The 19,476-nt window shown below is 51.0% G+C and overlaps 10 protein-coding genes across 10 annotated transcripts; 5 read left to right on the top strand and 5 right to left on the bottom strand.

Annotated features, from left to right (window-relative positions):
- Window positions 1-505: 505 nt before the first annotated feature.
- M431DRAFT_506291 (hypothetical protein) lies at window positions 506-2,618 on the top strand. Its single transcript, XM_024918785.1, has one exon. The coding sequence runs from the start codon at window positions 963-965 to the stop codon at window positions 2,274-2,276; it is 1,314 nt and encodes a 437-aa protein (XP_024776211.1). The 5' UTR covers window positions 506-962; the 3' UTR covers window positions 2,277-2,618.
- A 4,199-nt stretch (window positions 2,619-6,817) lies between these two features.
- M431DRAFT_81789 (hypothetical protein) lies at window positions 6,818-8,044 on the top strand (the record flags this gene model as incomplete). The annotated part of the gene is made up of 1 exon (XM_024923080.1): window positions 6,818-8,044. One exon carries the CDS (start codon window positions 6,818-6,820, stop codon window positions 8,042-8,044), a length of 1,227 nt encoding a protein of 408 aa, XP_024776212.1.
- Window positions 8,045-8,139: 95 nt separating this feature from the next.
- Window positions 8,140-8,565, bottom strand: M431DRAFT_380514 (hypothetical protein). The gene has a single exon (XM_024914701.1). It carries the CDS (start codon window positions 8,435-8,437, stop codon window positions 8,204-8,206), a length of 234 nt encoding a protein of 77 aa, XP_024776213.1. The 5' UTR covers window positions 8,438-8,565; the 3' UTR covers window positions 8,140-8,203.
- Window positions 8,566-8,693: 128 nt separating this feature from the next.
- On the bottom strand, window positions 8,694-9,293 carry M431DRAFT_82103 (hypothetical protein; the record flags this gene model as incomplete). The annotated part of the gene is made up of 1 exon (XM_024923115.1): window positions 8,694-9,293. The coding sequence occupies one exon, from the start codon at window positions 9,291-9,293 to the stop codon at window positions 8,694-8,696; it is 600 nt and encodes a 199-aa protein (XP_024776214.1).
- Window positions 9,294-9,752: 459 nt separating this feature from the next.
- On the bottom strand, window positions 9,753-11,391 carry M431DRAFT_138845 (hypothetical protein). The gene is made up of 2 exons (XM_024912584.1): window positions 10,954-11,391; window positions 9,753-10,891 (listed from the first exon to the last, which is right to left on the bottom strand). The coding sequence occupies exons 1-2, from the start codon at window positions 11,257-11,259 to the stop codon at window positions 9,974-9,976; spliced, it is 1,224 nt and encodes a 407-aa protein (XP_024776215.1). The 5' UTR covers window positions 11,260-11,391; the 3' UTR covers window positions 9,753-9,973.
- An 838-nt stretch (window positions 11,392-12,229) lies between these two features.
- Window positions 12,230-13,732, top strand: M431DRAFT_15193 (hypothetical protein). The gene is made up of 5 exons (XM_024912847.1): window positions 12,230-12,319; window positions 12,413-12,467; window positions 12,524-13,015; window positions 13,076-13,408; window positions 13,475-13,732. Exons 1-5 carry the CDS (start codon window positions 12,283-12,285, stop codon window positions 13,554-13,556), a joined length of 999 nt encoding a protein of 332 aa, XP_024776216.1. The 5' UTR covers window positions 12,230-12,282; the 3' UTR covers window positions 13,557-13,732.
- Window positions 13,733-13,965: 233 nt separating this feature from the next.
- Window positions 13,966-14,756, bottom strand: M431DRAFT_380559 (hypothetical protein). The gene has a single exon (XM_024914702.1). The coding sequence runs from the start codon at window positions 14,675-14,677 to the stop codon at window positions 14,216-14,218; it is 462 nt and encodes a 153-aa protein (XP_024776217.1). The 5' UTR covers window positions 14,678-14,756; the 3' UTR covers window positions 13,966-14,215.
- A 195-nt stretch (window positions 14,757-14,951) lies between these two features.
- Window positions 14,952-15,152, top strand: M431DRAFT_81119 (hypothetical protein; the record flags this gene model as incomplete). Its single annotated transcript, XM_024923003.1, has 1 exon — window positions 14,952-15,152. The coding sequence occupies one exon, from the start codon at window positions 14,952-14,954 to the stop codon at window positions 15,150-15,152; it is 201 nt and encodes a 66-aa protein (XP_024776218.1).
- A 962-nt stretch (window positions 15,153-16,114) lies between these two features.
- M431DRAFT_81623 (hypothetical protein) lies at window positions 16,115-17,635 on the top strand (the record flags this gene model as incomplete). The annotated part of the gene is made up of 1 exon (XM_024923060.1): window positions 16,115-17,635. One exon carries the CDS (start codon window positions 16,115-16,117, stop codon window positions 17,633-17,635), a length of 1,521 nt encoding a protein of 506 aa, XP_024776219.1.
- Window positions 17,636-17,724: 89 nt separating this feature from the next.
- Window positions 17,725-19,042, bottom strand: M431DRAFT_80658 (hypothetical protein; the record flags this gene model as incomplete). The annotated part of the gene is made up of 3 exons (XM_024922969.1): window positions 17,725-18,677; window positions 18,732-18,909; window positions 18,980-19,042. 3 exons carry the CDS (start codon window positions 19,040-19,042, stop codon window positions 17,725-17,727), a joined length of 1,194 nt encoding a protein of 397 aa, XP_024776220.1.
- Window positions 19,043-19,476: the final 434 nt, after the last annotated feature.

The raw sequence follows: 19,476 nt of genomic DNA on the forward strand, positions 1-19,476 counted from the left end.
CGTGTCTAGGGCAAATTGAAGGAAAAAGCAAAGATTGGCTTTGCTTGGCCTTTGCACCGCCTCGCCCCGACGCCAATACGACGCGAGGGAGCAAAAAAAAAAAAATTAAAAAACGGCATCACCAAAAACTCTCCCTCCAAACCCTCAATCAAAACTTCAAACCCCAAACCCCAGACCCCCAAAAACAGTGGCCCTCGACGTACGTACGCTCTTCCTCTTCCAGGGGACGCCAATCTCGCAGCTCCAAAGCGGCATCTTAGGCGAAAGACGATCTCAGTGAAGCAGTCCAGGCTCGCATAATCGAAGGCTAAAAGAAACTGCCCGCCCCACTGTTTCTGCCGCTCGGCCACTCAGGTGCCGCGTCTGGTCCCCCCTGCCGGCTTTTTCTCCCTTCCCGCTGAACGACTCCCTGCAACTCTCCCCATTGGCGTTGCGAAAACGACACACCCCCTGCTCTGCGTTGAAGCCACCTGGTGCTTTTCTTTCGTGTCCTCAACGGTCTGTACAGCTTCCTCTGTTCTTTTTCCTTTTCTTTCATGCTTGTTGGCTGCCATCATCCATCACTCCCGTGCTCCGGCAATTGGGCCTTCCCCTTGCCCTCTATTCGTATTTCTACCTTTTCTCTTGCCCGCCCAAGTCCCGCAGTGGCCAGTTTTTAACGTTTCTGCCAGCTTGCGAATCGCGCTGGTTTGCCGCTGCAGACAGCCTCGCTGCATCGCCCGTGGGTGCAATCGTTGCAGCATCCAGCCAACGGCGGCAATCTCTGCAGCTATCCGACAATCGATCGAGCGCCTGATCATTGCGTTGCCTTGGTCTCTCTTTGAGAATCGAAATACGTTGCCTCAAGACAAAGAGAGCAGCAGTTCTCTCCACTCGTCTTCATCTCCCTCTCCAGCTCGGGAGTCCATCTCGTCCGATCCATTGACAGCTATTCACGACACCAACAGTGGCCCCAAGTCATCATGGCTGATACGAATATGCTCTACACAGTCGGCGCTTATGCTGCCTTGATTGGTGTTGGCTATGCCTTCTACGTCGTCTCAACGCAAAAGGACAAGAAGAAGGGCGGCGTCACCATCACCAAGCCCGTTAAGGACTCACAACCAGTGACTCGAAAAGAGGACCGGAAAAAGAAGCAGCGCATGGAAAGCTATGTGACAGACCAGGACACCAACAAGGCATCCAAGGCCGATACCCAAAAGGCAAAGGCCGCCGAGACTCCTCAGTGGTCGAGCAACCAAAAGGATGCCGAAAACCAAGAAAAGATTGACAACCGGGAATTTGCCAAGCAACTTGCCAAAGCCAAGGAGGGCGCCAAGTTCAACACAAAGAACGATGGCCCCAAGCAGCGAGAGAAGACCGTCAAGCAGTCCAAGGCTAACAAGCCCAAGGCTGCTCCTGCTCCTGCCGCCCCCGAGGCCGTCCCATCTGCCCCTTCGTCCAACGGCGCTGATGCCGATGACGACGAGTCCCCTGTTGTCCTCTCTCCCGCGACAAAGCCAGCGGACGTCAGCGGTGTCAGCGACATGCTCGAGCCCGCCCCCGCCGGTCCTTCCGTTCTGCGTCTGACTGATACTGAGTCCAAGAAGGACAAGAAGCAAAAGGCTCCTAAGAACCCCGAGCCAGCTGAGACCAAGAAGCAGAGACAGAACAGGAAGAAGGCCGAGGCTGCCAAGGCTGCCCGCGAGGAGACCGAGAAGGAACGCAAGGTCCTTGAGGAGAAGCAGCGACGAACTGCTCGCATTGCGGAAGGCCGCACCGCCAAGGATGGCTCCGAGTTCATGGCTGCCGTCAACGGAAACAAGAATGCCTGGGATGGAACCAACGGAACCAACGGTGCCGCTGAGAAGAAGGAAGACGCTTCCCTCTATGCGCCTCTCGACACCTTTGAGAAGCCTGCCCAGAAGAAGAAGGCTGCCGAAAAGGCCACTCCTGCCCCTGCTCCCAAGAAGGAGGCTGTCCAGAACCTAGAGAGCTCCTGGATCTCTGCTCTCCCATCCGAGGAGGAGCAGATGGAGATGCTCAAGGAGGAGTCCGATGAGTGGAACACCGTTAAGAGCAAGTCTTCCAAGAAGGGCAAGAAGGCACCTTCGGCTGAGTCTGGAGAGGAGACTCCCGCGGCTCGCCCCGCCCCTCAGCCCAAGCAACTCTCCGAAACCAACGCCAACAAGTCGACCAAGCCTGTGGCTGCTAAGAGCTTTGGAGGCTCATTCTCTGCGTTGACCGTTAAGGGCGACGATGTGGAGGACGACGCCGAAGAGGAGTGGGATGTCTAAACACACAAAGAAGCACGACGACGAGAACCACCGTGCATGTGTTGCGTGCATTGCACAGTCGCCGGGAGCAGCTTGAGAGCTGCTTGCCCGCCTCTGTATACTATTACCTGCTGACAAACCATAACTGTCGGTATTTCCTCTTTGCTAGTTTCTATGACTGTCATTTCTATGTTGGATCTGGAGGCATTCTCCAAAGAATCTACCGCGGGAGGTAGGAGGGAAAAAAGGGGATAAGACCTGTTGATGTACACTTGATCACTTGGCCAGCGGCTCAGGGGCTTGCAGATTTAGCCAGCCCAGCATAGCGTACAAGTGCCGCATGGTCGACCAAAGTTTTTTTTTCTTCACCCATTTTTTTGTTGTTATGATATTGGCTGTTGAAGAGCAAGACTGGGAAATTTAAAAAAAGGTCTCGCAATGGACGCAAAAACGGAGGATACAGATGCTACAAGCGAAAATTTCTGAAGGACGAAGGACGATGGATGAGATACAAGGGCGCTCGTGTGTGTAAATACTCCGTTGGTATCAGCTCGCAAAATGGGGCAAATCTACGCTTGCTATGATTGATGATGTTTGTTTGCTGTGATTTGAAATGTGACGGATGTGTATGTGTTCATGTGTGTGTCTGGTGAAGCAGCCGCGTATTTTGGGAATATTTGGGCATTGATCATAAGTACTTTTTTGCTGAATTATAAGTGTAATCAGCAGTATTATGACTGTATACTTGCACGCGTATGGCCACGTATTTTACACTCATTGATTGAATGATGTTGCTACAATTTCAACCTCTCCTCATGCTCATGGAGTTTTGCGTCTACGAGGTCGATAGAGGTGAAGCTAGGCGCTGTCTCCATGCTCTAGTGTGCCTCTAGGACTTGCTACTAGGCCCAGCTAATGAAAGATTCAGTCCCCCAACCTACCGATTTGGAGGTGGGCAGCACAACGTCCTTAGCCAGTTTGGTAATGCTGGTGCCTGGATGTGACACCCCCTTCCATTCCCCAGACATGCCGAGTGCTACAATGGCATTCCTACAGCGTCCCTGCCCGTTGAATGTCTCTTGTTCCCCTCGTCAGCCCGGACAATGGGCTCCTTTGCTGTCCGTTGTTGGGTTGTGGCTATGGGAGGGCATTACGTGGCTACGACGACAAATGTTCGTAATGGGCCACTCACACACACTCAAAAAGCCAACCAGCATCTCCGCCTTCGCATTTGGTGGCGTGGCCCCGAAGGTGGTGAGCCGGAAGCCGGGTTGCCGTCCAAGGGACCCTGCAATAGGATCCAGCGTCTGGAGAATGGAGTCGCTGCAACCCAGGATGGGGATCTTTTTTGCTTAGCGGCCACGCGGGGGCTATTCCCCGACTCTCCATCGAGATGGCCCTTTTTTATGGGTTGGGGGAAGAGGGAGGCGATTTTGCATGGTTTGGGATTTCAAACGAGGGCAAAATCTCTTGATTTCATTTGGCGGGGAGATCGAGATGGAGTGCTGGCATCCCGGGGGTGGTTTATGTTCATTGTCTGGTTCTTGTTTCTTCGTTATTCTTTCTTGTTGCTGTTGTGGGATGCACGGATGGACGGACGGTCGTGGTTCCGAGACGGCCTTTTTGCTTGCCACTTGGCGAAACGGGCGTGCCGGCTCCTGGTGGCACCCTTTCGCTGGACAGCTTTTCTCTTTTGCAGTGAGGCACTGCGGATTACGGCGTATTATTAGCATTTGGGCATTCGATTGTGCCTCCCGCCGGGCCCGAGATAGCAAGCAAAGTCATGCAATATCCATTCTTTTTTTTTTTTTTTTGTCTCATCCCACCTCTGACTGCGTCGTACACGGAACGCCGGGATGAGTGATATACTTGAATCTTTTCGTTGTCGTCTGCCCGTCAGCAGGTGGGGGAAGACGCACGGCCAAGAAAAGTTGACGAGTCGTGAGGGGAAAAAAAGAAGGTTGAAACAATTCTTTGAGGTCCAGAGTTTCGGTCGAATGCTAGCTAGCTTCGGTCCTTGTCAGTGCGTTGGTTTTTGGCGAGGCAAAGCAGTTGGCGGATGACGACGTGGCATCTCGGTATCAGATGCGGCCACCGCTTCTCACGGGTGTTAACCTTTGAGTCAATTCAGGCATAATCCAATGCATCTGCCCAAGTCATTGGAAACAATTGAAGTTTAAAAAGACGCAACGCATGATCATGTTTGCTTTATGCGAGCAAAAGTCACTCGAAGTCTGTGATGTCAGGTTTCAAGAGGCGCCGTCTGCGGATAGCAAATAGGACGGCGTGGATGGTCAACATGTTGCCATTGGCGGCCACACACGAGCGGACGGCGCAACTTAGTTTGAAGAGATGAAGATGCTTGCTACAAAGAAGGTTAGTAGCGCTGGGCCTAGTCGTACAGCGGCTGCCCAGTGGTTGGTGCAACAGGGCCAGACGTCGAAATTCAATTTGCATCCCGGACCCTGGCCTGGCCTGGCCCTGTCCTGTCGAGGCGAAAAGGGAACAAGGGTGATGGGCACAATTTGGCTGGGCCACGCTCGTACAGATGCTCGTGCTACGTGTGCTAATGAAACGAACGACAAGCCATGGCCTCCCCCGTTTCCGCGCTCTCGCTTGACTGGCCCTGGATCCCTGTTTGACGGCCGTGGATCCCAATGTTGTGCCGCCGAGATCCTCTGGTTTGTGATGATGATGCGCTGCGGAAATCCCTGTCGTGGGCAAGAGTTGAAACTTGAAACGCAAGAGCAGGCTGGTGTTTGTTTCATGAGCGAGGCCAAGAGGGCCGCGGTCGCGCGCGCGAAGTGAAGCAGAGTAGAGCAAAAATACGGGGAAGCGCCAGTGATTGAGATGCTACTCGTACTACTATGGATGGATCCCCTAGGCGGTGACGGGGCCCGGAGCACTAAGATATTGGGGGCAGGTACCCGTGCGTGAAGTAAAATGAGAGAATATCTCACGACTCCGTATCTGGTACTAGTTGTAATTGCGAGTGTGCAAGTACGAGTACTAATAGATAGATGGGCAGGAGAGGAGGCGCCTGTTTGAGCTGAGGCCGCCCAGCTGTTTTCTTTTTCTTTTCTTTTTACTTATTCGAGATGAAGTGAATTGTGTGAATAATGATGTATACGAGTACATGTAGTTGAAAGTATCAATCGGATCAAATTCAATGGCCCGATCAAAGTGGGATTGGGTTTTAGCCAGGCGGCCTTTTAGGTTCCGCCGCCGCGCCTCACTGCAGAAACTCTCGGGTGCCATGCGCCGAGCCGGACCAGATTGCCTGAGTCGTCACAGCGCTGTTTGAGGCCTTTGTCAATTGTGGCGACCGCTACTGTCTGGCCCCAAGCCCAAGCGGCAGCACTACTCGAGCATTACAGGCATTGGGGATGGGCGGGGTTTGGGTTTGGGCTCAACTAGCACTTGATCCATTGAGCCTGACAATCCATCATAAGGCCCCTGCTCCCTCTGATCTGCGGTTCGCTACGTTGGCTTGTAACATTTGCTGCCAGTCAATCAATATCAAATCTGCATTGATCCATCTCCATCCGTATCTCCAGCTGTTCTGCGCTCTTCTGTAGCGCCACGTCTGCAGCACTTGACCAATTCACAGCAGAGCACCGGACAGCACTGAGCCCGACAGCACAGCTCAGCACAGCCCGGCACCAGCGTCGCAACACCAGCGCCGCAGCCGCCAGACATTTCAAGACCCCGGCCAAATTGCATTTTGGTCAATTTGATTGATTTGATTGCAACCATCAACCATCAATCAGCACACCACCGCACACCACCGTACGGCTGCTGTGCCCATCGTTTCTTCTTCCTCTCGCCTGGGCGCTTCCCCAGTCGACTTCGCTCCTCTAATCACCCCCGGCGCCGTTTTATTTTTGGCGGTGCGTCTGCCGCGCTTCTGCACTGAAACTCGTCGCCTAAGCACTTCTCCCTTCTCGGCAATGCGCACTTCGCCTCGCCATCTCTCCAGACGCTCGCTCTCCTTTCCGCTGCTCACGTCTTGCTTTGTCGATTCTTGTCGTCCGTAAACCCAACGGAATCCTGCCTCATTGTCGCTTTCTTTCCTTTCCTGTCATCTCCTGTTCTGTCCTTTCTCTCTTTACTATTGTGACGACTTTCAATTTCTTGTCTTTTCTCTTTTGTTCACGGCTTTGGCTTCGTTCCTTCCTCCATTTCTCACGCAATCTGCCTCTGGGGGCGTCTTGACACTTGAAACTGTCGCAGCCCCCCCTTTACTTTCTTGACGATACCTGTACTCTCTTTCCCCCCACGCCCCAATCGAACTACGAACTATCGAATTTCTTGCATTCCAGTTTGCTCGACGACGGAATTTTTGTTACGGACAGCTGTTTGGTTGTTATTTTTCTGCTTTTCATTTTCCTTCATTATTTGCTGGGCTCTTTGGAGGTTTCTCTCACGGCTGGTTTACTGCGTCTCCTACCCTCGTTTCGAATCCGCCTTCTTAAACACGCCATCTTTCTTCCATGCTGGACACACCAAACACCAATTGAAAGGCCATCGTGATACGGGGACGTGCCCGGTAGCCGTCCAAAATGTCTTTCCCCGTCGCGCTACAGTCGGCCATCTTCTACCTACTTGCCTGCACACCATGCGCCGAGGTACGGCATCGGGCCAAGGCCAAGGACCAGGCCAAGAAGGAGAGGGTGGAAAAGGCAAAACTAGAGACGCAACAGCCTGGCCTATATCGACACCCGTCACCGTTCAACACCAATCCTTACTGGGCAGAAGAGATCAACATGGGACCTAGTCTACCGAAGAAGTCGACGAGCAAAAACTCGAGTCAACGGGGCCTGATGAGCGCGGGAGGTGAAATCAGTGCTCTTAGCCTATCAGGGCGCACGAATACCGGCGACAGTCACACCAATTACGAAGACAGCACGCTGGTGGTATCACAAGATGGCATCTTGTCCGACGACTGGAATAGCCGACATGGATATCAGCGCGAGGATGAGGAGCTCTGGGGTGCAGACTGGTCTGGCGCCAAGCTCAAGGACGCCTTCTCCAAGGCGAGAGATTCTGCGGGGCGATTGATTGAGTCAACGCTGGGTATGGAAAAGGAAGTAACAGAGGAAGAGCGCCGCGCCTTTTATGCGGCCCCGCGAAACCCCCCCGTCAACGACTTACACCCGCCCGTCGTTAGCAGCAAGCTTCCTCACAAGGAGGCTCACAAATGGATGCTTCAGCCGCCGCCGTCAGCCAAGGTCATGGAGGGCAAGGTGCCCGTCAGCAGAGCCATGAGCTCCAGCAGTAGGACAAGCGGGAGAACCATTGCGGGAGGAGAAGAGAAATTGGCTCGCCAACTCCATGAGAAGCTAGTTAGGGAGAAGATTATGAAAGAGATGCCTACCGAATCCGAGCTTATCGACTCTTTGTTCGTTACCAGAACTCGGAGCACCCGGTCCGACATGACGCGGACCCGTAGCCTGTCCTTTGACGGCTCCGACGAGATCTTGGACGGCAGCAACAACTCTTTCGAAAGGCGGAGGCGAAGCAACCGCCTAAGGGCCTTGGCTACCCCCCCCGGATTTGAAGAATCCGAGGATGAGTACGAAGATATCTTTTCATCACGAATTACCAAGAGCAACAGCCACTCCAGCCAGCCTGGTCATGCGGCTCAGCGACCAAAGCTGGAAACCATCAACAGCAGCGAAGGTAGCAACGGCCGCTCGCGATCCAAGAGGTCAAGACGGCAGAAGTCTACCAGGTCGAAGAAGACTCTCTCCGGAGCAGGGTCGCCTGTTGGAGACGACTCTGATTAAAGACGCACCATTTGAAGCGTTCTTGTATTAAAGCACTGAAACGGTTGCCGCACATATCGGCTCCATGATTGCTTTTCTGTTTTCGTTTTTGCTTTGTCTGTCACTTTGACAATTGTTTTTGCTGTCGAACTTTTTTCCATCATCATTTTTCGTTTCTGTTCAAGCATAGCACAAATACGGGCGCTGGGGGAGGCATGCTTTGGGTAGCCTTTGGGTTGGTTCTGCCTTTTTTTTTCCCGGTGCGTGTTTAAAAAGGCATGGCGTATTGGCTTCGATTTTTTGGTTTTTGGTGTACTTGTAGCAAAGACAAAAGAGAGGCAAGATTTTATAGCCTAGAGGTGCAGTGCTAGCTTTGCACAAAACAAAACAAACATTGGATTCTTTATTCCACATACACGTCCTTGATTACCGTCTCTGCTTCCAATGGAAGTGTTCAAGTGTTCTGTGCCCATGAATCGCCATCATCAAACTCTACTGCTCCGTGGTGATTTATGTAGGTAGAAACTGATATTTTGCCTAATAGGGGGGGTATATCGTCGGAGACGGGTGTCCATCAACCCAATAAGGATCCCAAAACGCCAACCATGTAGTCCATCGCTGTCCTTTTTCTTTTCTTTTGCCTGCCTTTCCGTTCCATGTCATATATTCATCATAGATGCAAACCACCCTCCTCCTCATCATCATGGCCATCTTGCCTTTCTGCACCTTGCGTCGTTGATTGCGCCTCGCTCTGGTTCACCGATGTGGTCTGTTCTCCTGGCTGGCTATCAAATCGCACCTGGCCGTTGGATATCGTGCCAGTCTGGAAAGTGCCGTCCGTCCACGCCGAATGCCTCGTCGTCTCTGCCGCTTGGTCGTCCGCAACAACGTCTCCGTTCGTCAGGGCTTCACCCACCTCGGCGTTTGTGTTTGCCTCGACCTCGTCCTGGCTCTGAAACTCGGTCCAGCTGACGCCGCGGTCCTCGACCTCTGCGCGGATGATTGCCAGGCGCTCGGCCATGCGATCGATGACGACCTCGTTCTCCTTGATGGCGTCGATGCAGTCCTGGTCGGGAGCAGCGGGGGTTGCGGACTCGCCCAGCGCGGCAGAGGTGCCGTCCGCAAAGGGCTTGAGCTGGTCGTTTGAGTATTGGAGGTGGGCGATGGAGTTGCGGATTTCGAGGACCTTGAGGTGGAGCATGCCGAGGGAGAGGTCTTTGATGGCGGAGGCGAAGCGCGCGGGGGATATGGGCGTTGTGTCTGCGGACATGGTGGTATTGAGATTGAGATTGGGGGTTTATTTATTTGGGTGCTGGATTGGAATGTCGTGAGTGGATGAGAGCTGTCGAGCATATGCAGAGAGTGAAAGTAAAGTTGAGGTTATCATGGAGGGGCAGCTGTAGCAGTAGAGATGGACTGGACGTCGATTATAGTGGGGTTTAGACAGCTGCAGGCACTGACGCTACTCCGTAATCAGCTTCCAGCTCATTCTACCGTACCTGACACCCCACACTAACACAACAGCAAGATCAATTTGATCTTGAAACATTCAATGCATGTGTCCTCAAACAAAGCTCAAACAGGGAAAGCTACTTGCTCGGATAATGCTACTCAGTTGTTGTATGTCTGTATTATCTGACTTGAAAATCACTTGGACGCATTTCCTGAGCTATTGCTCCATTCATTAACAGTTGTGGTTTGGTATAAGTGACGCAAGGAGCTTATGGAGAGCATCAGTTCTGCATTGATGTAACCTTGTCAAGCAAGTTCTAGACTGCCAATTTATTATATACATGTGCCTATCTAACAGAACGCAAAAAGGAAAAAGACTAAGAAATATAAAGGAAACTCTGGTTAAATCTAAGTTACATGTTAAAGCACAGCTTTAATATTTTCCCCCTTTAAAACACATACTTGAACAAATCAAAACAGTAATTGACTGAACACTTTTTACAGCAACACGGCGGCACCCTGGGTGCTCTTGCTCGCGCCGAGCCCCTTGATCTGGAAATGCTGAACCTGCTTCTTGCTCCTGGCATCCATCACGGTAACCGCAGGCAAAGTGGTTCCGTTACCAGGGCTCAGGGCGTAGATGAAGCTGCCAGCAGCTCGCAGATCAATCAAGCCGGGGTCGCCGTTGGCACTGAGATCAGTGACAGACTTGATGCTAGCATCAGTTGTAGATACCTCGACAATGCGGTTAGAGCTAACGTCTGTAACAAATGCAGTGTTTGTGTCGGGAGAAATGGCAACCCAGCATGTAGCTTTCTGACCCTCGATGGTGGCCTTGCCCTTGATACTGGCGGCACCAGATTCGGCATCAACAGATAGCACAGCGGCTCCGAATGCAGGGTCAGTCACGAAAATGTCCGTAGAATTCTGGATAGTGGATGAACCGAAGAGGACGACGGTTCCGTCCACCTTGGTCAGCTTGCCATCCGTGCTAACAGTGGCAGCGTCACGGGTATCACAAGGCTGATCAACAGGGAAGACACCCAGTGTTCCCGTAACATTGGTCGTGGGGTCACCCTTGACAGTGGTGAACAGCGTCTCTTCATCCCCGGAAAAGAACACCTGAGAGACGGTGAGGGTGGGCCCAACAGGCGGCGTTGTCTGCTTCAAGCCAACTGGACGAAGCTGGTCCATCTTGCCGATTCCACGGGCAGAGAAGGGTGCACAGGCAATACCGGATTTTGCGCCGGATGACCCAACACAGACAATATTGTTCTTGGCCGATGCCGCAACGGTGTTGGGAAAGTCACCGAGGACAGGGACTGGCTGACCGAGCATGGTGAGCTTCAATGGGTTCTTAGGGTCGATGGAGAACATGGTAACCGTGTTGGATCCGGGGTTGACGGCAAACAGATACTGTATGGCAGAGTGAAAAGTTAGTTGAATTCTTTGGCCGTCATTATTACGAGCTGACTTACGTTGCCAGAGATGGTCAAGGCCGCCTGAGAAGCCAGAGCATCGGGGCCTGCAGCCTCCTTCTTGTTATTAGTGATAGTAACAAAGTTGGAGCCCCAGCCGTCGGTCGGGGTGCTGGTTCCCTGGCCCAGCAATCCGTTGCTGTTGATGGGCAGAGCAATCACGCTGTTGCGCGCTCCATTGCTGATCATGTAGAGGGCCTTGCCGGGCTTGAGTGGCGGAGGGCAAGACGACGGCCTGGCTGACGCTTCAGGCACAAGATTTGCCAGTCCGAGGAAAAGCAAGGATGTCCACGTGGAAGTATGCATGGTGGAAGTCGGATTCGTGGAAGGTCGTCAGATCAGGTAGTTTTGATGACAATATCAGTGGTGGCAATGGATAAGCAGCTGTCACAGACAAGCCGCGAATGAGAAGTTGCTAATTGATTGAATGAGTTTAAAAGATGAGAGTGATGTGGTTGAGAACTGAATTGGTAAACAGGCTTCATCACTTCTACTTATACATGCCATCTTCACGATTGTCTCCTGTCTGGCCATTCCCACAACTTGCCGCGTTTCCGACAAACCGCTCCCCGTGCAAAAGCAATTTCTTGTCTCATTTGCGAAAAGCACGCTCTTCTCCGCAACCCGTAACGGCTATTGATCTTTAGAAACCGAATTTTGCCTGTAAGTCAACTCCTCATGAGGAATCTTTTGGCAACTCATATAAGGGCCGTGAGAAGCGCGATAATCAGAATTTCCTAATTGGGAATAACACAAACGGGGTACGGGGTAGCGCAGGATCCCGCGATGAGGCAGCGGAGGGGCTTTGTGAGCGAGTTAGGAGAGTTCGCATTGCCTATTTGGGAAACGCCTACGGAGCAAGGAACATTATCCAGGATCTGCGACGAGGAGGATTTGGACATGATACGACAAAGAGCGTATTGAAACGTGAGGGTTGTAAGTTGACCATGGGATTGGAGGAGCATAGATGCTTCAATGTTCTTAGGAGGCGACCAATTTAAGTCTAGATTATGCTAATTGTAACTCTAATTTGTTAGGAAGAAGAAGAAAACGGCCTTTGACTCCAATCATCTCAGCTGTTTCATCGCAGCAAAAGGGACAATAAGAGCATGCTGATTAAGTGCTACTACAAAGCCGTAATGGAGGTCGATAGTGCACGCACGGCATTGCTTAGCCTATTTCGGGAATAGATGCCCCCCTGATGTCACTTTGTAAACTCGAGAATGACATGGTCTAGACACTTCCGTATCTCAGCCTCTCATCATCCAATTAGGCATTGACAGCAAACCAATTCCCTCCATAACTGGGCCTCCTCACACCGTACTCATAATGACCGACAGAATATTCCGCATCTTTAACCCGGGAGGTTGGTCCGACCCCGGGGCCTCTTCATCAGATCAGCCCATCTGACTAATAGCAAATGGCGAGTTCCTGGCTTGCTGACCCTGGAGCAAAACAGAACCAAAGGGTGATCCCGTTGAGAAGAGGCGCGCCCAGCTGCGACGTGCCCAACAGTGAGCGCTTTTGCCCCTGGATTTGGATTCTAACGTGGCTAACCGCTGGCCATAAGATCTTATCGAGATCGCAAGGACAAGTACACCAAGGCGCTCGAGGCTGAACTAGCACGGTCTCGGAAGAGCGAGGCGGGCTTGACGTCCCAGATTGAGCAGCTTCGTGCCAAAGTCCAGAAACTGGCCAGTCTCTTGTCCCAAAATGGCATCTCGCTTCCTTCAGATTTTGACGATGAGGGCCAAACTCGTGATGATGTATCGCGTATAGATGCATCCCCACTCACAACGCGTGGACAACCACCAGCCGCTGATGGCTTCCTATCAAGTACAGATTCAACCTCTCCAGAGTCGACAGCGGGCCAAGGCGTTGTCTTTAATAGTGGAAATCGTACTCTACGGCAGTACGGTTCGAGAATCTTTGCTCGACATCATGAACCGCAAGTTCCAGCGCCGACAAGGACCGCGGCCGCTACCACCCAAGCTGAGCCCGGCGACAGGACTCGTCTTGCTGAACTTGATCCCACACAGGTCGGAATGGAGTTTGTGCTCACGTATGCTATCAACATCTCACAGGATAGCGAAAAGAGATACTAACCAAAAATATTATGCAGACTAGAAAGGCCTTGTCTAAACCATCTACACGGAAATCCCAAAAAGCCCCTAGAGCCACACGGCCATGCTTTGACCACTACAGTTCAGCTTCAGGCCTCCTTGTCACTTCCTCCGATCGATCCAAAGAACCCTGTACCTCCGTCATACCACAATGCTCCTGCAGCCGTACTCGACCGTTTATTGAATCTTGCCCCAAGTGTATCACCAGACGGCGACGTGACGCCGATACAAGCGTGGCATTTCATCCGTCGCCAACCGCAATTTGGAGGTTTCGAGGTGCAGCGTCTCAACAGGCTGGCGGAGAGGCTACGGGAAGCAGCAAAGTGTCACGGGTTAGTTGACGAACATTGAAGACACCCTCTTGGGAGATTGGAGCTAACAAGTGTGAATGTTCATAGGTTTGGTGCTGCTGTTCAGACGGGCATCTTTGAATCAGCTGTCCGGGAAATACTCCACCCCTTAGCTATAACAGCAGCCTGATATATGCCCATGAAATAGAGCTACCTAATCTACCGAGAAACAGTATTTCACCAACTATCCCCTAGAGGAGTCACTGGCAATAATGCATGGAGGACGATCTCACCAAACGAAGCAATATGACTGCATAGAACCATCATTTTAAACGTGTACATTTCAAGTTTGGTATTCGAGATAAGGAGTAATAGATTTTCTAATATCATTCTTCAAGATTCTATTTATTTACCGCTGTGCAGAGTGCATGATGCGAACTAGAAGTCAGCGCTCTGCGAGGCAACCTTGAGCCTCCAGTAGGCGCGTGGGATTCCATGCGAAACAAAAAGTGGTTTTCCAGCTATTCCAGCTATTACTGGGTACAGACGCTAAAACCAATAAAAAAACAATGAAACAAAACACAGTCTAAGTTCAAAACGTTACACATATCGAGAGCACCTCAGACCTGAACCCTTCAAAGACTGCGCCGCTGCCTCCAACCCTGTCAGATTTACGGCCATGCCTAGAAAGGTGATGCGTAAGTGGCATCAAAGAACAAAAGAGGTAGTCAGTTTATATCAGGGGAAAAAAGCTGCTCGCTGCCCCCAGCCCTGCCAGGTTAACGGGTATGCTTCTCCCTCAATCCAACTGGTGCTCGAGTCTCCAGGTCCCCTCTTAACATGTGATATTCATCTTGATGATGCCGCAATTGAGCAAGCTCTGCCACTGCCATCTAAGAACCACAGCGCAGATTCCGCATTTCTCCTAGATGGCCGTCTTGAGACGACAGGCTTCCCAGCCACAAGTGTGGTCTTGGGTTTCCAGTTCCGAGGCCGTCGCTGATCAGGCTTGCCTTTGTCCTCTTTCTTCTCTTTGTTTTTGTTCTTCCTGCGTGTTTGACGCCGCGCCTTTGAATCTTCTACATTGTGTTGCGCGCTTGTTCGTTGGCGTGAAACTCGACTAGTGCTTGTCGTCGGTGTAATCGTAGGTGTAGTCGTCGGTGTAATGGTGGGTGAGACGATTGGCACTTCTGCGACAATGGGGACTGGTGAATCCGGCAAAGTCGGTGGCTCTTGCAGAATAGAGACGTCAATGGGCGTGGAATTGAGTTGCGTATTAACAGTATTTGCCTCCTCACAAAAAGTTGTCATATCCCTCTCTATGAGCCGGGTAGAGAAGAAGATGTTTGACGCGACAAGAATTTGCGTCGCGCCTGAAGTATGGCAGAACCAAGAGGCCATAAGAGATCTGGACAAGACAAAACTCGACATCTGGGCCATAGCCTCCTCGTGGCTATGCGCATTTGCCAAACCAAATGATACAAAAATAGCAACAGAGAACGCTCATCGGTGGCTCTAGAATCAAGTGGATAGAATCTTCAAATCAAATCCTGATCTGGCGCCTTTTAGTAGTCTTTTGCGCAAAATGTTGGCTTGGGAGCCACAAGACCGCCCAATTGCTGCCGAAGCTCTTGCAAGCGACGCCTGGAACCTTGTCTGGGCGGAGAAGGAAAAGAAGAAGGGCAAGAAAGAGCAGAAGCGGAAGGCCAAAATGCAATTGGACGGGGTCAAGAGAGTTAGGGTGCTCTCACCTGGGGAAGAAGATTACAAGGTCTTTGAGTCGTAACTGTTTTATATCGTGACAAGCCCTCAACCCTTGAAGATGCTTAATTGTGTCAGGACCACGTAATTTGTTGGCTTGCCCCTTTCTCTAATCTATTATGGTATATTTTGAGCGATGCCTAGCGGTACGGGTGTGATTTGCACAGGTAAAATCTCCGTATACTAAAAATGAGGTATGGAACCTAGCCGTTCAAGAGAGGGGGGGAAAGTATTGGTAGGTAACGTAAAGTTGTTGTAAGTTCAGCCTTAACAATTTAAGGTGGATCATATTAAAGATATAGATGTAAGTCAAAGTGCAAAATAAAAGCAAGCAATGTGGGCGAGCCATAAGCTAACTCTCGTCCTGTGGATACAACGTCAATATGATCATTAAATAGAGATGGAACATAATGTATTAGGAAATGGTACTACTAAGAGTGCTTTTTCCTATGTAATAATAATATAACGATTCTCGCAATGTTTTACCAACAAAAACCACGTCTCACACTCACCAACTGAGAAAATATGGCAGTCTCATTTAGCTTCAACCTTTATGAAGCATTAACCTAAAGTGGTATACAGCAGCAAAAACAATAACCAACTCAAATGAAGGACATCATATCATCTTTTCACCATCTCTACTATCAATATCAATATTACAAAGCTAAATACAGCTGCAAAATTATACTACTCACTGATAAACATGGTGTCATATTCCTTCTACTTTCCTCTCAGGTAGGATCCCGTAGCATTGAATATGCTGACTAATCACCATTTCTGCCCATATTTTCATTCAACGCGTCTCACTCACTCTCGGCCGCGTCTAATTTCTATACTTCATTCCGGCGGGGCAGCCAAGCTCATCATGTATTCTATCGCCGTCACTGACAACTTCTTCAGCCTGTGACTGCGGTCATGTAGGGAGATGCTGCCTGTTATATATTTTTCCTCCTACCGACTCAGAGCAATTCCTCTCATAACGTAGCCATGGTCAGGTTCTCCGTACCAACCAAGGCCAGGCTGCCTTCTTCACTGCGCGTTGATTCCTCAAACCCAGCCGTCATAAAGAGCCTGGGCCGACTCTCCCGCGAAGCACTCATTTCCCTGGCCATCAGCTGGCTTGATGAATATACCATAGCCAACGCAGTGCCATACTTGGAACGAAGGGATGAAGAAGATGAAATTGATCCAGATGATATTTACCCCCCGTGTGGGTCGGTCCAGGAGCTGTACGAGCTTTATGTCGAGATGCAGCAGCAAAAGGGATCCAAGCGCGATGTGGCCAACCGCATACTGGAAGGCGATTGGAGACACGGACTGTCACTGTATCAGCTAGCCATGGTCGACTTTTACTATCTGGAAGAGCATCCAATGTCACAGAAATGGACGGCTTATAAAATACTCCCGCTGAAGCCCCCTACCAAAAATGCCGACGATGAAATCCTTCAAGTTGACGACAAGGCGTTGAATGTCCCTCGTTTCCACCCTTCAACGTTTCTTCAGAGCCTTCAGGACCAAGTCCTGCCGGATATCAAGGCTCACTACCAATTTTATCGACCAAAAGACCTCTCAGTCCTATTGCTGCGTATATTCGTCATTGAATCTCCATACAACAGTAGTATGGCCCTGTCTGGCGTTACCGGCAGTGGAGGTGCCACCAACTTCACTTCGTCGCGGACGGTATACCTAGCATTTCCGGATGGCTCTTCTCACATTTACATAACCAAATCTCAGGCCAACGGCCCGGCTCCCACAGGCGAATCGAAGAGTCTCCAGAATCTGATTATTCACGGCGTCCCAAAAGCATTGTCGAGGCCAAGAGAACGATATACCCTTAAGCCAACCAGCCTTACGAGCAGAAATCTGGAAACTCTCCTGGACAAAAGGGGACCAGGGCGGGGAAATGCAGCAGGAGGTGGTTGGAGCATATATGCCTCTGACAAGAACAAAAAGTCACCCCTCGATGCCATTCTTCCTAGCCCTCCGCTCTCCAGAGACTCCTCCCTTTCTGACCAGAACCGCAAGAGATTGAAACCGCTGAATTCGGATCAGCGATCTGCTAAACGAGCTAAGCTGGTTGCCCAAGCGCGGTTTGGTGATTCTGGCCTTGTAGCTGATGGGAAAGGGATTGAAAGGGTCGATGTTCTACTCAAAGATCCATTCCCCACACCTTCTGCCGTGGAGAATCAAGGATCAGAAGAAGATCAGGCAAACACCCCCAGCGAGACTTCAGTTTCAGCTCGGAGAAGGACGATAGATGCCGTGCTTCGTCAAGCTGCTGATGGCGATGACGAAGAATCGAACGAACCTGGAAATCCTTCACAGTGGCGCCCGACGGTGCAAATCACGTTTCAAGGAAATCATGTTTTTGCTGGTATCCGACAACTTGTTGAAGCCGGCATTGTGGATGGCGAGCGCATGCCCGGTTGGATGACAGGCGAAGATGGCGTTACCGTGGGTGTCGTAAAGCATGGGCGGATAAGGGGCAACAAGGGATCGGGGCTATGATGAGATGTCCGGCATTTTTCTTGGTTTTGGATATACTGTATACTGTTCTTTCTATGCGCTTGATACCCTTACGATGAACCCTAACGACTCTAATTTGCCTCGCCGAGGCCAAACACGCTCACGGTGTTTCTCCATGATGCTTCGCAAAGTTCTTCTACGCTCACGCCCTTGACGGCAGCGACGATTTTGGCAACCCGCTCGATAGTGCATGGTTCGTTGCGGCCTTTGATCATGGCCCCCTGCTCCCACTTCTCCTTTTTCACTACCTTGAACCGGTCTGGCACATCAGGCTCCTTCTTTTGGTTCTTCTGCTTCTTCGGCCGCTTTGTCTGCTGCTGTGCGGCTGCATCAGTCGGTTGAGGCTCACCATTCGTCACTGGCTGCTCAGGTTCGGGCTTCTTCTCTATCAAGTACTGATATCCAGCATGGCTGGGTCGTACTTCGCACCAAGGACCGTCTGTTTCCAGCATGATCCTGTCGAGGGTAATCTCCTTCACCATGGTAAGGTTCTCTTCCGTTTTGAGACTGCAACCATTGACACCAATATGCAGGCCTAGATCCATCAGCTCCTTCATCTCCTCTATGGTGCCCGTGAAGCTGTGTACTACGCCGCCCTTCTCTAATCTCTCGAGCTTGTCGCCGAAAGCCCCTTTCAACAGGTCGACAAAGTCGCGATGGGCGGCTCTAGAATGAAGAAACAGTGGTAGCTGGGGCTGAAGAGAGGCGGCGATCTTGAGTTGAGCTTCAAAGGAATGCAACTGGGCGGCCTTGCTGCAAAAGTTCAGCCGGTCGTAATCAAGCCCAAATTCTCCTAGGGCGACTAGATGATGCTTGCTAGAGGCCGTAGCATCGGCAAGCAGGGTCTCGAATTCGGCAATCACTTTTGCAGATGTTTCTGAGTCGGGTTCACCTCGATGTTTTGTTGATTCCGGGTCCTCGGGCTCACAAGGAGCCACATGTTCTTCATGTCTACCATGACCTCCTTTGCAGAATATGGCACTGCTACATGGGTGGATGCCGGCGGTACCAAAACATGTCCCAGCTACATGTACTGGTTCAGTATGTGATGGTCTTCATGGGAGAAGGGCTTACCGACGGAATTCTTTTGCCAGCTCCAAGGCATCACGAGCGCTCGTAAAATCAGAGCCCGTCACAATGAGCTTAGTGCAGCCCACCTCCTTGGCTCTGCTGATGACATCCTTGAGATCATCTGGGTGGCGCTGAGTGCCGTGATGTTTGCCCCTGAAGATGGGATCGGCTAGGTTGATTCCTATCTTCACGAGCTACTCATCAGCAATCCGAGAGATTTATATCGTGAAAATAAGACCATTGGGGTTAAAATACATCGATATATCTGGGTTTATAGGCCTCTGATGCCGGTTCAGAGTTGGGCTGCGGGGCACTCATTGTGGAAAACACTGAGAAACGAGAGATGGCAGCAGTGTAGTGGCGTGGCAGATGATGACGGACTCTCCCCAGAATCCTAGACATATATACAAAATACCCGTGTATAGAAAGCAGTATCAACTTCCTACCGCAGATGTAGGCATCTAGTAGTCATGGCACTGGCAAAATGGCATCTCGAAAGCTGCTTAGTAATTTCAAAAAGACATTTAAACCACCACTTAAACGCACGTGACCCCGCGACAGCTCCGAGAAACTCGATGACCAAGACACGCGCCCGGGATTCGCGTATCCACCAAAACAGAGGATGCTTAGCTACAATTCACGGATGGATGATTAATTAATTGCTCCCAGAAGCTTAGCATTTGTTGTGAGCCCGATCAGGCTTAAGGAGGACGAATGAGGCAGTGATTGTTGGGTCTCTCGGCGCCGCTCTC

The sequence above is a fragment of the Trichoderma harzianum genome (genome assembly GCF_003025095.1).
Source record: "Trichoderma harzianum CBS 226.95 unplaced genomic scaffold M431scaffold_4, whole genome shotgun sequence".
Lineage (NCBI taxonomy): Eukaryota > Fungi > Ascomycota > Sordariomycetes > Hypocreales > Hypocreaceae > Trichoderma > Trichoderma harzianum.

Bases quoted from the DNA above. Each gene is read 5' to 3' on its own strand.
- M431DRAFT_506291 (XM_024918785.1), top strand. From the start codon at position 963: ATGGCTGATACGAATATGCTCTACACAGTCGGCGCTTATGCTGCCTTG.
- M431DRAFT_15193 (XM_024912847.1), top strand. From the start codon at position 12,283: ATGACCGACAGAATATTCCGCATCTTTAACCCGGGAG. The intron at 12,320-12,412 runs GTTGGTCCGACC...GGAGCAAAACAG, and splicing joins CCGCATCTTTAACCCGGGAG to AACCAAAGGGTGATCCCGTT. The intron at 12,468-12,523 runs GTGAGCGCTTTT...GCTGGCCATAAG, and splicing joins CAGCTGCGACGTGCCCAACA to ATCTTATCGAGATCGCAAGG.
- M431DRAFT_380514 (XM_024914701.1), bottom strand. From the start codon at position 8,437: ATGTGGAATAAAGAATCCAATGTTTGTTTTGTTTTGTGCAAAGCTAGC.
- M431DRAFT_380559 (XM_024914702.1), bottom strand. From the start codon at position 14,677: ATGACAACTTTTTGTGAGGAGGCAAATACTGTTAATACGCAACTCAAT.
- M431DRAFT_138845 (XM_024912584.1), bottom strand. From the start codon at position 11,259: ATGCATACTTCCACGTGGACATCCTTGCTTTTCCTCGGACTGGCAAAT. The intron at 10,892-10,953 runs GTAAGTCAGCTC...TCTGCCATACAG, and splicing joins CCTTGACCATCTCTGGCAAC to TATCTGTTTGCCGTCAACCC.